The following is a 16,812-nucleotide window of genomic DNA, read 5'->3' as shown; positions in this document are numbered from 1 at the left end:
TAATCATTTTTCCAATACGTCCACTTAAGTTATTCGCCATAGTTTGTATGTAATCTTTTAAACCTTGATATGTTTCAGCACGTAATTCTTTTTGATGAGTTTTGCAATAATCAATTCTATCTTTTTCAATTTTTACATAATTATCAACGAGCCACTGTTGAAATAGACGACGACCTAATAAAAAAACATTAAATTCATCACGAATGGCCATGCGATATTTAATATATTGTCCCCTGGTTATTCGTCTATTACTATTTAATTTTGTTAAATGACGATGCCATCCTTGAGTACCAAATGGATAAAACAATGGATATATCCATGGTTCAACATTGGGATCCATAATACTAACTTTTTGCAAAGTTTTAGTATTTTTATTACGTATTATAACATATGAATCTGGAATTTCTCCATCAGCAGTCGTATAAAAACAGCAGCAACTTCATTAGTTCTTTGAGCATTATATCGACGTCGATCCATACCTGGTTTTAAAGTAAATAATAATTGTAATTCCGGTAATTTTTCACCAGATTCCATTTCTAATTGTTGATTTTTTAATTCTTCACCCATCATTTGATAAGAATGAGCAAACACATTACAGTCCCGCATTATATATTCAAGATTTTGAACTATTTCACAATCTAAATTTGAATTTTGATTAAGACGATAATTTATTGCTTCATTTGAATCAACAATAAAAAGCTGACCATAAGTTGGACTCTCATTTTGTGTAGCATACAATGCTGTATTAATTTGATAATAAATCTGTCCTTGTATTTTAAAACAATATGGACCAGATCGCCAATTTTGAAAATTAATCAAGTTAGCATTAAATGATGCAAACGAAAATGAGCTATTATAACTGCGAATATGTTGAAAGAAATTGTTTGATTTTATATGACTGCCATCAAATAATGTTCGAATAAATTCAGGAAAATCAGGCATTGGTTGCAAATATACTGAACCATGATTACAACAATCATGAAATGAATTTCCTTTATTAGATGTCTTTTCAGGAGCGAAATGTTTTGCATTACAATGAATACAATTCACATCCATAGGACCAATATAATATTCTACTATATTATCCATCGATGTTATATTATTTATATTTAATTGAGGTTGTCTGTTTTTCCGTAATCGATATTGAGATTGATATTCTACACGTTTTTGTAATGAAGTCACATGTGTTGTTACGTGATTATCATGTACTTCACTAACACTTGCAAGATCAATAATATTATATCCTTGGTTAATTTTGTTTTGTAAACTATTATCAACATTTGTTATTCTCATAGCTTGTCGACGTTGACGTTGATTTTCAGCTTTTTTTTCACGACGTTGTTGTTTTAATTTTTCTTTTTCCTCTAAATTCCGTTCTATTTTACGCCTTGGCATTTTATTAAAATATAAATATGTAAATTTTAAAATGTTTAAAAATATGCACTATATATATTATAATTATTTTAATTAAATACAATTAATAATTTAATAAAACTAATCAAATTAATTTTTATTATTAATTATAAAATAATTATTTAAATTAATTATTATAAATTAATTTATTTTTTTGAATAATATTATTTAATAATTATCTTTAATAGTTATTTTTACTATTATAAGCATTTATTATTATTATAATTATCATTATCATCATTATTGTTATCATTATCATCATTATCATTGTTATCATCATCATCATAATCATCATCATCATCATCATCATCATCAATCTTATAATTGTCATCATCATCATATCATTATCATTATAATTTTTATTAATATTATTAATAATAAGTATTATACTGTTAATATCTAATCCTTTATTTTAATTTTATATAATTTGAATATAATTTCTTACATATATTATATTTCTTACATATTTAATTTTTTACATATATGTACACACAAATCAAATTAAATAAACATATACAATATAATTTAAACTTAATTTATATAGAAGTTAAGAATACACTTAAACTTAATTTTTATAGAACTTAAAAATATGTTTAATTTATATAGAACTTAAAAAATATACACATGCACAAAGTTCTTCTATTTTTTAAAAATTGTTTTTCATGTACCTGAAACAAAAAATTATAAAAGTTAATATATTTTAATTTAATAAAAATTATTATTATATACTATTAAAAAATAATAAAAAACCTTTTTCATACACTAAAATTTGCGTTATTTTTAAATCGCTGGAACTCTAAAAAATCATTGTAGATGAGGAATTAAAAAAACATTTCGAAGTTTAAAATCTCAAATTTAACACGCTAGTTTTCGAAAATTTATTTATCTTCTTTATTCTATGCTTTAAAAAAAACATTATTTTGTTCTTTAAAAGTATATGTATTTAGTACTATGTAATTCGATAAAAAATTTCTTCCGAAAAATCTAACATAAGTAAAGTTCCATAAATTATAATATTTTATTTACATTTTCTTTTTATTTTTCTTAAAAATAAAAAAATTTTTTAAACAATTGATAGTATATTGAATTAGAAATTTCAAGCTTAAAAAATTTACTTCTTTAAATTTTTCTATACAATGATTTTTCACCTAGTTTGAGTACTCAATTTTTAATGTACGAAAAAACGTTTTTTTTTTTGAATAATGTATTATAAATGCATATATTATTAAAATAAAAAAAAACCAAATATATATGTGTATATATATATATATATATATATATATATATATATATATTATATGTATATATAGACGATTATTTTTTTTATGTGTACATGTATATATTAAATGTTTTTAAAATCATAAAGGTTTTATTAGAGTGTACAAAATATTCCATTTAAATCCTCTTTAGTATTAATGTAAGATTTCAATTTACTTATTGAAATTAAACAGAAAAATCTAACAAAATCAAGTAATTAAAGATAGTAAAAAAAAAGTTTAAAATATCCAGTATAACAATTAATATTATATTCATTTCTTAGATTGAATATTTAAAATTTAATTAGTTATAATTATTTATCATAAATTAATTTCTTAAAGATGTATTTTACAAAGAAGATTTATCATCAAAATTTAAAGAAATTTGAATAACATATTTTTCAGCAAAAACTGAGACGAAAATTCTAATATAAAAATGTTGAACCTATAGTTGAAATATTAGTTTTTGAGTTATAAGCGGTCAAAATTTGCCAATAATGTCGCATAGAATTCGCGCGCTCAGGTCCGTAACTACATTTACACGTATACCGATCTGTCATTTGTTATTTTTTCATGTCAGGTTATATTGATTTCTATTGCATAGCTGATTTTATTTTATCGTTTCTTATGTATGTGTTTATTATGTACATTATACATTATGGTGATTAATTAGTATTATATATAGTATTAATTAGTATTATATATAGTATTAATTAGTATTATATATAGTATTAACGAATTATAAATAATATACAGAAAACGTTCTTTTTTAAATAAAAATTTAAATAATACTTCAATTATTACATTTAAACAGAATTATAAAATTTAATGTTTCAACAACTTGAAAAATAAGATACATTTCTTTTTAATCAAAAAAATATTTGTAGAAATTAATCTATTATCATTATAAAACAAAATAAAAAAAATGAAATCAGATGTGCAGTAAAAATCAATATTACCTGACATGAAAAAAATCAATAAGAGATGATATCAGTACACGTGTAAATGTAATTACGGACCTGGATGCGCGAATTCTATACGATATCATTGTCAAACTTTGATCGCTTATAACTCAAAAACTATTGTAGCTTCAATATTTTTCTATTAGAATTTTTGTTGCAGTTTTTGCTCAGGAATATGTTATTAAAATTTCAATTGCGAGTTGTGGGACACCCTGTATATTATTATATTTATTATTATTAATATTAAAGCGCTATGTATACATATTCGATACATTAAAGCGGTAGAAATACATATTTAAAAATTCAATCAATTTTAATACTTTAACTTTTTATTTAAAACTATATTTCAATTTCCGCATTTATTTTTATGATAAATTTTTATTATTGTTTTGCACGTTAAAAGTATGCAGCAAAATTTTCTTCCTTCTTTAAATAAAATTACATAATTGTTCCATAAGAATGTATTTCTTTTGAACTATTTTAATTATGATATTATAAAGTGTTTTTAAAAGTATTTTGTTTGTAACTAAAAATTTTATTTAAAATATTAAAATTTAAATTTATTAATAATATTTTATAATATTTTATTGATATTCTCTATTTAATAAATTAATTTTTAAACTTATCCATAAAATAAATTAAGATGCCTGTTTCAAAAAATATTTTAAAAATATTTTATAATTTAATTAATTTCTCAATTCTGTTGTTCCTTTTTTTTACCTTATTTTAAACATTGAGATATTTCTTTATTAAAAAATTTAACCATTTCTTTAAAATAATAATTAAATTTATAGTAATTAAATTTATAATAAATTGATAAATTTAAATACTTTAACAAATTATCCAACAAACACCAAGTAACATTTATATAACTGTTAGTTGTAATTTCCCATTCAACAATATAACAGTTACACAACATATCTGTTATGTAACAGTTATATTGTTGAGTGGGAAATTATAACTAACAGTTATATAACTGTTATTTGATGTTTGCTGGGTACATTAAATATGTTATCTTATTTTTTTTTAAATATTGAATATCAGATTAATTGCTTATTACAATTCATACTTTAAACAAACTGACAAATAATTAAAAACTCAAATTTTTAAACATCGTAATTATAAAGATTGAAACTAAATTTAATTTAAAATAATAATTTAAAATAATAAAAATATAAAAATAATAAATTACAAAATTAATAAGAAATATATTATTCTTATCGCAAATTTAACTAACAATATACAAATATAAAATGGTTCAATCAATCAGTGATTTTTACACACATATTTCTAAATAATTTCTAAATAATTACATAATAAATATTTTGGAAATACTTTTATCTTAATATTCTATTTTCTAACCTCCTCAAAAAAGTTTTCATTAGTTGCTTTTGTAATTTAATTAAAATATTTTAATTTATTTTTTTATTTTATTATTAATATTTTATTATTAACATTTTACTTTAAAATCTCGTTTATCACTGAAATCTTACTTTATTATTAAAGAGGATTTAAAAATTTAAAACCGAAATATTTAATTATACAATAATTTACATTTACGTATATTTTTCATGTAATATATGTTTGTGTGTGTAAATATATGTATTAATGTAAAATATGTTAAACTTTTTTTATTCTTTGTATATATATAGAATCATACATATAAAGTAATAAAAATGTTTTATTTAAATAGGAAGGAGATCAATTAACATATTTATAAAAAAAAATAAAACAAACAATTTTTATTTAAAACAATTTTCTTTTTGATATATTTTTAAAGATATAGTACATAATTATTTTAATTTAGTAGGTACACAAAAAGACAAAGATCGATTGAATATATAAAGAAGAAAAATAATATATTAAAAAAATGTTCTCTATAAAAATTTTAAAATATAAAATATTAAATTTAGAGATGATGTTGGTTTAACTTTGAATAGATGTACTAAAATTAAGTTAAATATAAATCATTTCAAATTTGTATATGTATAAGTGAATATACATATACATATATATATGTATGTGTTACATATATAAAGAGAGATTCCCAGGTAGCAAAAACACGTCATTTGGCGTTCCAAACTGGTCATTTTTGGCCATATGTCGTCAAAATGACTGATTTGTTACATGACTTTATATTGACGTCTTGATATAACGTTATTTTGACGTCATTTTTTAGTCATGAAGTGACGATTATTTTATTATTAATGTCATTAGTTAGTACATCGATCCCATAAAAAAATTTTTTTAAATTTTTTATATAACATGACTTTTGCGATCAGACTTTAACAATTGTTAAAGTAAAATTCACTGTAAAACCAGTAATCGCTAGTTTGTTCGTTTACCGGTATGATCCCGGTCTCTCTCATATTTAGTTTTAGTCATAAGAATTATATAAAGTTTGCAAAGAGTGTCAGATAAAATTAGAAATATTACTTCGATTTAATTTCTGATACAATCTCAATAGAGAGGCTTCAGATATTAAATCGATCTTATAAGTCGGACAAATAAATGTCTGACTACTTAATCAAAATTATTCGTTCGTTATCTATTTAAAATAACAAGTTCAATATACATGTAATATAAATAAAATAAAATTTTTAATATAATAAATATTTAGTAAATATAAATAAAATTTTTAATTTTATATATATATATTTATTTATATTTATATATATTTATTTATTTTTATATTTATTATATTTATATTATATTTATGAAATAGATAGAGAGATGAATTGTAGTTTAATATTACTGGCAATAACGAAAGAAATATTACTGATATTGAGAAATATTACTGAGATATTACTGATTGAAATAGTCAAAATTTATTAACTGATTCTTTCAATAAAATATTACTGATTTACAGTGCTGTACTTATAACTGCTGTAATCTGTGACTATTTACTGTTTTTCAGTGATAATACACTGATTCACTTTTAGAGAGTGCTTTATTCAACAACACTATTAAATATATTATTATGCTAAGAAAAAGACGTCAAAATATGGAAAGCTCTTGAGATAAGCTACAAGAATATGTAATGAAAAGTAAGGAGTCCCATTTAAGAAATTGAAAGTGACTTTTACGGACCTTCAAACGACTATTGAGGGTGTAACTAATGACACCATCTTATGTTCCCCTCAAAACCATACAATTTTTGTCTAAAACGTTTTTTTCAAAAATGCTTAGTTTTTGAAAGAAAAGTGGTGGACGGGTGGTCTGAAACACCCTGTATATCTAATTGTAAGCATGAAAAAAATATTATAAACATGTAAATAGATATAAATATATACATGTATATAAATACATATAAATATTTATATAATGTTCTTTCTTTCTTATATGCTTCCATTTTAAGTAAAAACAAAGGAATAATGAAAAAATAAAAAATGTCTTTTGCTGTCATTTTTTTAGTAATAACAAAATTATAATTAATTACTCTTTGTATTTATTAATTAAATTTATAATGAATTAAATTTATAATTTAATACATTTTACTTAATCACACATAAACAATTTTTTTTCTAACTTTTTATAAGAAAAAGCAACATGAATATCATTCTTCTAATTATTTTTCAATCATCCTTTTTATTATTTTCTTTTTCATATATATAAACAAGAGATTATGAATGAGATTGTGAATGAAAAAAATAGATAAATATATATTGTAATTTGTTTATATATATAATTATATATAAACTTTTTTTGGGACTACTTTATTAATATTAAATTTATGATTAAGAAAGAAATTACATATAAAATTACAATAACTCATAAATGATTACTCTGAATAATTATTATTCTATCGTCTTATCGCACATTATTGAATTTATCATAAAATTCTTTATAAATTCATTTTAAAATAGATGTGTACTATCTCAAACAAAATAAAACTGATATTAAATATATTCCAGAGACAAAAGTTCAAAAAATGTCGGATCAAATCATTAAATATCTTTTAAAGTGAAACAATTTTTATCCAAATAGTTTTTCTTCAACTTACTTTATTTAAAAGAATAATCGTAATAATATTTAAATCAAATAAGCTGTATTTATATATATATATGTGTGTGTGTGTGTGTGTGTGTGTGTGTGTGTGTGTGTGTGTATGCATGCACGTAAATAATATGTACGGGCATACATGCATGCGTGCATGCATACATGTGTACATGTGACATATGTGTTTGTATATATATTTATATATGTGTGTGTGTGTGTGTACGTATAAATCACATTTAGTTAACAATGTTAAAAATAAGTTGAAATTCAATAATATAAATATATACATATACCTGTATTTTGCATTACACCAATTATTTTAACTTTATTTCCTTTCATCAAATTATATTCATTTGCATCAAAATTTATTATATGTACTTCCAATTTAAAACGTCCATCGGTCAATGAGCCACAACCAATTGTTTTATTCAAGCTATAGTTATATGTTGCTTCAAAATTCGATTTTATATAGCCTTCTAATACTATAAAAAAAAAAAAAATTATATATATATATATACACAGAATGTCCCATTTTAATTTATCACCTCGAAATACTTTTAATTCTGATTCTAGAAAATAATGTTTCAGTAAAAGTTGTTTGATTCGAAGGGAGGACATAAGATGATATCATTTATTTAACCTTGGATGACGTCAAGGTTAAGACAAAGTCACCTTGAATTTTTTAAATGAAACCCCATATTTTTCATTGTTTATTCTTATCCCGAGAATTTTCCAAAACACTATAATAAAATATTTTTATATTAAGAACTTTCCAAATTTTATGAAGCTTGATATAATTTCTTGTCTCTAATTTCTGATCTAATTTTACATAAACTATAAAATATCTAGTAAAATATTCATTTTTTGATTATCTTACCTCAATACTTTTATCAAAATAATAAAAGGAATCGGTGTAAAAAAAACAACTGTTTTTACACCAATTAATTCCTCTCATTATTTTGAGCATAAAACTATTGAGGTAAGATAATCGAAAAATGAATTACAAAATATTTTATAGTTTATGCAAAATTAAATTATTTCAAGTCTTATAACGAAAGTACTTAATAAAAAAATACTTTATTATAGTATTTTGGAAAACTCTCAAGATAAGCTATAAGGATATGTAAAATATGAAAAATACGGTGTTCCATTTAAAAAATTCAAGGTAACCTTGTCCTGAAGATGCCACCCAAGATCAAACTAATGACATCATCTTATATCCCCCTTCGAATCAAACAACTTTTATCTGAAACATTATTTTCTAGAATCACAAATAAAAAAGTTTTTGAGAGTGATAAATTAAAATGAGACATCCTATATAGTTATACGTATATACAAATAATATGAAACTACGTATATATAAACAACATAAAACTTACTGACACGTTCCGACGTATTCATAGCATCACAAAATTTAATACATTCCAGTTGCGTGTCAGATAAAATTGGATTATATTTACCTAAATTTGAAACAATAGTATTAGATTGTATTTGTAATTCATAAGGCACATTGCCATTGTTAAAACGAGCCATTTTAGGCATTCGAGCTTGCACGCCGTCTAAATGAATAATCTGTCGTATAACAAAATTTAATTAGAAATATATACAAATACACATATTAGTTTATATACAGGGTGTCCCATTTTAATTGTTCCAGGCAAATATCTCGAAAAATATGGAAGACACGGAAAAATGTTTCAAACAAAAGTTGTTTGGCTCGAAGGGAGACAGATGATGAACATATGTACTTGACCTTGAGTGACCTATTGAAGGTCAGGTCAAGGTCATCGATGTTTTCTTAAATGGAACCCCCTACTTTTTATTGCATGTTCTTGCAGTTTATCTCGAGAGCTTTCCAAAACACTATAATAAAGTATTTCTTTATTGAGCACTTTTCGAGTTATGAGGCTTGAAATAATTTTAATTTTACATAAACCATAAAATATCTAGTAAAATATTTATTTCTTGATTATCTTACTTTAATACTTTTCTGTACAAAATAATGAGAGGAATCAATTGGTGTAAAGAAAACACATAATTGTTTCGAAGAAAAAATATGTAATTTACAATTAACAATTACATATTTTTTCTTAAAAACAACTATGTTTTTTCTTAACACCAATTGATTCCTCTCATTATTTTGTACAGAAAAGTATTAAGGTAAGATGATCGAAAAATGAATATTTTACTAAATATTTTATGGTTTATGTAAAATTAAAATATTACTTTAAGCCTCATAACTCGAAAAGTACTCAATGAAAAAAATACTTTATTATAGTGTTTTGGAAAGCTCTCGAGATGAGCTGTAAGAATATGCAATAAAAAATAGGAGGTTCCATTTAAAAAAACATCGATGACCTTGACCTGACCTTCAATAGGTCACTCAAGGTCAAGTACATATGTTCATCATCTGTCCCCCTTCGAGCCAAACAACTTTTGTTTGAAACATTTTTCCGTGTCTTCCATATTTTTCGAGATATTTGCCTGGAACAATTAAAATGGGACACCCTGTATAATATTAAAAATTTATTTAATAAATTTCACATACACAAATATCTCACTAATTTTCTCTTCAAATGTCTTTGCTACTTTAAGTAATAAAAAAACATTATTTACAAATATTTCGTAATTTCAGTGGAAACAAAATAGATTTTCATAAATACAAAAAAAGCATTTCGAAGATTTGGAAATTAATTCGAATTTTTTTTAATAGAAATATCAACTGTTTTATCTAAATAAATTTTTTATAATATTCTACAAAAAAATGATAGAAGCAAAATAATGAAAAATTAAATAATTTAATAATTTGAATAATTTACGAGATATTTAACATCTTAATATTTTAATTAAATATTTTACTAAATATTTAGTTTTCCGAAATATTAAAGTAATATTCTTGTGTATAAAACAATGAAGTAAATCAAATTGAGAATGTATATTATAAATTACATTGAAAAAGTACATTGCAAATTATATACTTTTCCTTAAAATAACTGTAAAATTTTCTTTGCACCAAGTTAATTCATCTCATTAAACACAAAACCATTATTATAAAAGTATTATTATAAGATTAACAAAAATTAAATATTTTAAGAAATATTTTTAATTTTATATAAAAATATATTGGATTAAAGAAATAAAATATCTCATAAATTATTCAATTTTTAACTTTCCTATCATAACTTTTCATACAGAATTACAAAAACTTATATAAAACAGTTACAATAGTTTCATTTAAAAACATTTTTTAAGTAAATTTGAGTTAATTTTCAAATCTCCGAAATATCTTTAACTTAGAAAAATTTTATTTTACTCATTTCATGTCTCATTTATAATTATAAAATTTCTATTTATTAAACTTTTTTTGTTTGATAAACGTACTTTGAAAAATTTAATTTAAAAAAATTTAATCACACTTATAATTCAAACATAAAACACTGCAAATATATTTTATCAAATGATTAAATTTTGTAATTTTTTTAAATTCTATTTAATTATATATGTAATTATCTGTTATTTTAGAAGCATGATGTACACACGAGAAAAATATCTTAACATCCGAATTTATGCAGAAACATACACACACACACACACACATACATTTTCTATAAATATGTGGAAAATGCTTATATATTCCAATATGTACATAAATTCACATGTTCAATCATTCCTGTACAGTTGCATTCAACTTTTCTTATGTGAAAAGAAAATAAAAATAAAAAATAACTTACATAATTCAATTTTATATAAGGTAATATATAATCAATATCGTCATTCCAGACGATAATTTGTACACGTTTTCCATGACCATTATTTATATAAAACTTGAATATTCTATATTGCTTATCGCCAACATCTCGTGGAGTGTCTATTCCACCTACAAATCCTATTATTTCGCTATAACAATAATATGCAAATTAAAAAATGCTGTATGCATAATTATAAATAATTTTCAAGTTACATATGTTCCAACAATTGCATATAAATAAAAATAAAAATGTATATATATATGTGTGTGTGTGTATACTAAACTTTAGCAAAAAAATAAGAAAAAATACATCTCAAAAACATGAATATTTTTTCAATGAATCAATTCGTCGATTCAAAAATTAACATTAATCTATTAGATAAAATTATTTTTTAAAATTCATTACTTCAAAAATAATTCATACAACAAAGAAATTTTTATAATATAGTATATAAATATAGTATATAAAAAATGAAAAAAATTAGAAACATACAATTAGAAAAAATACAAAATCACATGTTTGTGTGTATAAATTCTATTTTAATAATTCATTTGTTATTATATTTCAACTTAGCGTATATAATTAAATTTTATTTCAAATTATTATTAAAAAAGTAATTAAAAAAGTTTATAAACGTTTATAAAATAAATAAAAAGTAAATAACAAAACATAGAAACGAAGAATATAACAATTATGAAAAAATTGATTTTTTTTACACCTAATTATAGAACAGTTTACAATATAAAATATGTTGAACTAATAATAAAAATGAAATATAAAATCAATAATGGAAAAAATTTGTAACAATTTAAATTTTAATTAGGAAAATCGATATAAAATTCAAGTACTTACACGGTCGAATCATTAATTTGAATATCATCTAACATTTCATTAGAAGACAAAACTTCCATTCCATCCAATTGTTCAAATTCAGATAATCTATCTACTTCTTCATCCATTCTTTCAGATTCCTTTTGATTCGACATATCGCTTCTACTAATGATTTCTTTTTCTAAATTATACTACTCATAAAATTTCGAAAACATTAACATTAAAAAATATTGTACCTCAAATTAATGAAAATAAAAAAAACAGAAAGAGAAAAAGTTACAAATGATAATTACGAAAAAAAATAATATATAGCATGCAATTTAATGAAGAATAAATAATATGTAATTTAAATAAAAATTATAATAAAAAAATTTATAACAATATCATTAAAATTCACACATAACAAATGTAATTCTCATATTTTAGATAAAAAAGGAATACAAGTTGAATAGATTTCTTATAAGTTGCTTATTTCTATATATATATATATATATATATATATATATATACAGGGTGATTCTAAATAACTTTATGTTTTTGCAAAAACATAATCTTGACCGAATTCTAAGACGATTTTTACTTTGGCAAAATTTCGTCCGAAGCTTAGTCTTTGAATTATTAAAGAAAGTAGTTAACGTATGACGGGTCGAATACAAGAGGCAGGCAAGGGTGGCGCGATTCACCGTCAGACGCGGGTGCTTACGCGGGGCGCCTGCTGCGATCAGCTGGTCGCTATACACATACGGACACACATGCGAACACATACATTCTCTCTCTGTCTGTCTGTCTGTCTGTCTCTCTCTCTCTCTCTCTCATTCGCTCACTCACCTGTAATTTTTTTTTTCTTTTTTACGAGAGGGGAAAATGCATTTTATGCATACCCACCGGTCGATCCAGTGAGTTATGTGGGACTCGAATACCAAGTCGAATTACCAACTCGGTACTCCCTATCCACTAAAAACCCCTCTCTTTTCACGAATTTCCTTTGACACACTGTCCCTCTGACTTCCCGAGATCTGTTTTCACATAACGTCAAAAAATAGTTATTATTACCTTGTTCGATGACTTTTGATGTATTGCTGTAATTGCTTGAAGGAGAAATGAATTTTCCGAAAGATCGTACGTTCTCAAATTTAACGTAGATATCACGTTGCAAAAGACAAGAAATCTACACTAAATTATTAACTGAAAGTTTTTCTTCTTTCATGAACTGTATTCTTTTATAAACTTTAACGTAATCACATTTATTTACTCACTCGATGAGACGAGAAACTTACTAATGACTCTATCACTAATCACTATTAATCACTGTCGAATAATAACTGTTGGCGATTAAAAATCACTCGATGAAAGAAACACGCGCGGACACGTTACTACACGACGCGACGACGCGACAATGCGACGATAATTACTCGGCAACTGCAAGCAGTTTTTTGTCATGGTAGGTTGCGGTAGGTTAAGGTACTACTGGCGTTATCGAACGCGATCATGTGTTCGATTGAAGAATGCGGTAAACATAATAAACATTTAACATATTAATATTATTATTATCATGAATGTGTGTGATATCCATACATCGTATGATATCTATTTAAAAATTAATTAGATTAAATAAGTGTTTCTAAAATATTTATTACTTTTACTATTATCATATAAAATATTAATATTAAATATTTATTTAAGATAATAGTAAAAGTAATAAATATTTTAAAAACACTTATTTAATCTGATTAATTTTTAAGTAGATATCATACGATGTATGGATATCACACACATTCATGATAATAATAATATTAATATGTTAAATGTTTATTATGTTTACCGCATTCTTCAATCGAACACATGATCGCGTTCGATAGCGCCAGTAGTACATTAACCTACCGCAACCTACCATGACAAAAAACTACTTGCAGTCGCTGAGTAATTATCGTCGCATCATCGCGTCATCGCGTCGTGTAGTAACGTGTCCGCGCGTGTTTCTTTCATCGAGTGATTTTTAATCGCCAACAGTTATTATTCGACAGTGATTAATAGTGATTAGTGATAGAGTCATTAGTAAGTTTCTCGTCTCATCGAGTGAGTAAATAAATGTGATTACGTTAAAGTTTATAAAAGAATACAGTTCATGAAAGAAGAAAAACTTTCAGTTAATAATTTAGTGTAGATTTCTTGTCTTTTGCAACGTGATATCTACGTTAAATTTGAGAACGTACGATCTTTCGGAAAATTCATTTCTCCTTCAAGCAATTACAGCAATACATCAAAAGTCATCGAACAAGGTAATAATAACTATTTTTTGACGTTATGTGAAAACCGATCTCGGGAAGTCAGAGGGACAGTGGAAATTCGTGAAAAGAGAGGGGTTTTTAGTGGGTAGGGAGTACCGAGTTGGTAATTCGACTTGGTATTCGAGTCCCACATAACTCACTGGATCGACCGGTGGGTATGCATAAAATGCATTTTCCCCTCTCGTAAAAAAGAAAAAAAAATTACAGGTGAGTGAGCGAATGAGAGAGAGAGAGAGAGAGAGAGACAGACAGACAGACAGACAGAGAGAATGTATGTGTTCGCATGTGTGTCTGTATGTGTATAGCGACCAGCTGATCGCAGCAGGCGCCCCGCGTAAGCACCCGCGTCTGACGGTGAATCGCGCCACCCTTGCCTGCCTCTTGTATTCGACCCGTCATACGTTAACTACTTCCTTTATTAATTCAAAAACTAAGCTTCGGACGAAATTTTGCCAAAAGAAAAATCGTCTTAGAATTCGGTCAAGATTATGTTTTTGCAAAAACATAAAGTTATTTAGAATCACCCTGTATATATGGGTAATTCTTTTTTAAATCAGCCACCCCCCCTGCCCATTTCAATTTTGGGGAAAGAAATTTTTTTAGCACACGAAAAAATTTGTCAGGAAGTCTAGTTTTTGATGCCGTTATGTGTTTAAAAAAAAAAAAATTTTCTAACCTCAAAAAAACTGTCTAAAGTGAGGCATCTCGCAAAAAAATGCCATTTTTTAGTCAAAAATGATCGAAAAAATTATAATTCGTCAATAATTTTGACCAAATTACTCATTAAAAGTATTTTGGGGGTCGCTGAACAAGAATCCGATGTCAGATTTCAAATTCAAGATGGCGGATCCAAGATGGCGGACAGTATTTTTCTTACTGTTGACCGATTTCTACTAAATTCTGTATGTAGGGGTTTTTGGGATCGCTGATTACGATTCCGAATTCGAATTTCAAATTCAAGATGTCTGATCCAAGATGGCGGACCTTAATTTCAAATTCCAGATTGCGGATCCAAAATGGTGGACAGATATTTTCTTATTATTGGCTGATTTCTACAAAATTTCGTAAACGGAAGTTTTTGAGGTCTCTGATAACGAATTTGAGCTTAGGTTTCAAATTCAAGATGGCGGATCCAAGATGGCGAATGAAAATTTTGAAAGTCATCCGATTTTCATCAAATATGGTACGCGGGGGGTTTTGAGGTCACTGATTACGAAGGTCTGATTTACAAAATTCAAGATGGCGGACCCAAGATGGTGGACATAAATGTCTGTTTTTAAAAAAGTAATGTCCGCCGTCTTGGATCCGCCATCTTGAATTTGGAACCTGAGCTCAAATTCGTTATCAGAGACCACAAAAACTTCCGTTTACAAAATTTTGTAGAAATCAGCCAATAATAAGAAAATATCTGTCCACCATTTTGGATCCGCAATCTGGAATTTGAAATTAAGGTCCGCCATCTTGAATCAGACATCTTGAATTTGAAATTCGAATTCGGAATCGTAATCAGCGATCCCAAAAACTCCTACATACAGAATTTAGTAGAAATCGGTCAACAGTAAGAAAAATACTGTCCGCCATCTTGGATCCGCCATCTTGAATTTGAAATCTGACATCGGATTCTTGTTCAGCGACCCCCAAAATACTTTTAATGAGTAATTTGGTCAAAATTATTGACGAATTATAATTTTTTCGATCATTTTTGGCTAAAAAATGGCATTTTTTTGCGAGATGCCTCACTTTAGACAGTTTTTTTGAGGTTAGAAAATTTTTTTTTTTTTAAACACATAAGGGCATCAAAAACTAGACTTCTTGACAAATTTTTTCGTGTGCTAAAAAAATTTTTTTCCCCAAAATTGAAATGGGCAGGGGGGGTGGCTGATTTAAACAAGAATTCCCCATATATATATATATATATATATGGAGGTAATTGTTATTGCTAGACACTTGTATATATATTTTTAATAAAAATAAATTATGAAATACATCTATGTTTCTATAATTTATTCTTGCAGATCGAAAACTTGTCCACAATGTCGCAGAAGAACAACTACGCATCAAATACATAGAATATATTTTAATTTTTCGCGTAACAATAATATGGGAAATTCCTCGCTCTCACAGCAAACAAAGAAAAATACCATTTTCCAGATAACAATAAAGGATAATAAAAAAAGAGATGTTAGAACCGAAAAGATGTTAAAAAAACTAAAGAAACGTTAGAAAAACAGATATATGGTTTAAATCATAATTAGACATGAATTAAAAATAAAATAAACAATAAAAATTTATTATCTATCAATTATTGTTTATA

The 16,812-nt window shown here is 24.9% G+C and overlaps 1 protein-coding gene across 1 annotated transcript; it reads right to left on the bottom strand.

Moving 5' to 3' along the window:
• Window positions 1–381: 381 nt before the first annotated feature.
• Window positions 382–12,378, bottom strand: LOC145969878 (uncharacterized). Its single transcript, XM_083096176.1, has 5 exons — window positions 12,232–12,378; window positions 11,362–11,527; window positions 9,010–9,202; window positions 7,924–8,112; window positions 382–638 (listed from the first exon to the last, which is right to left on the bottom strand). The coding sequence occupies exons 1-5, from the start codon at window positions 12,363–12,365 to the stop codon at window positions 382–384; spliced, it is 939 nt and encodes a 312-aa protein (XP_082952302.1). The 5' UTR covers window positions 12,366–12,378.
• Between the last annotated feature and the right edge of the window lie 4,434 nt (window positions 12,379–16,812).

The sequence above is a fragment of the Camponotus vicinus genome, unplaced genomic scaffold (genome assembly GCF_025532165.1).
Source record: "Camponotus vicinus isolate PSW18456_S1 unplaced genomic scaffold, iyCamVici1.0 SCAF_4, whole genome shotgun sequence".
Classification (NCBI taxonomy): Eukaryota; Metazoa; Arthropoda; class Insecta; order Hymenoptera; family Formicidae; genus Camponotus; species Camponotus vicinus.
This window is presented reverse-complemented; position numbering and strand designations above follow the sequence as displayed.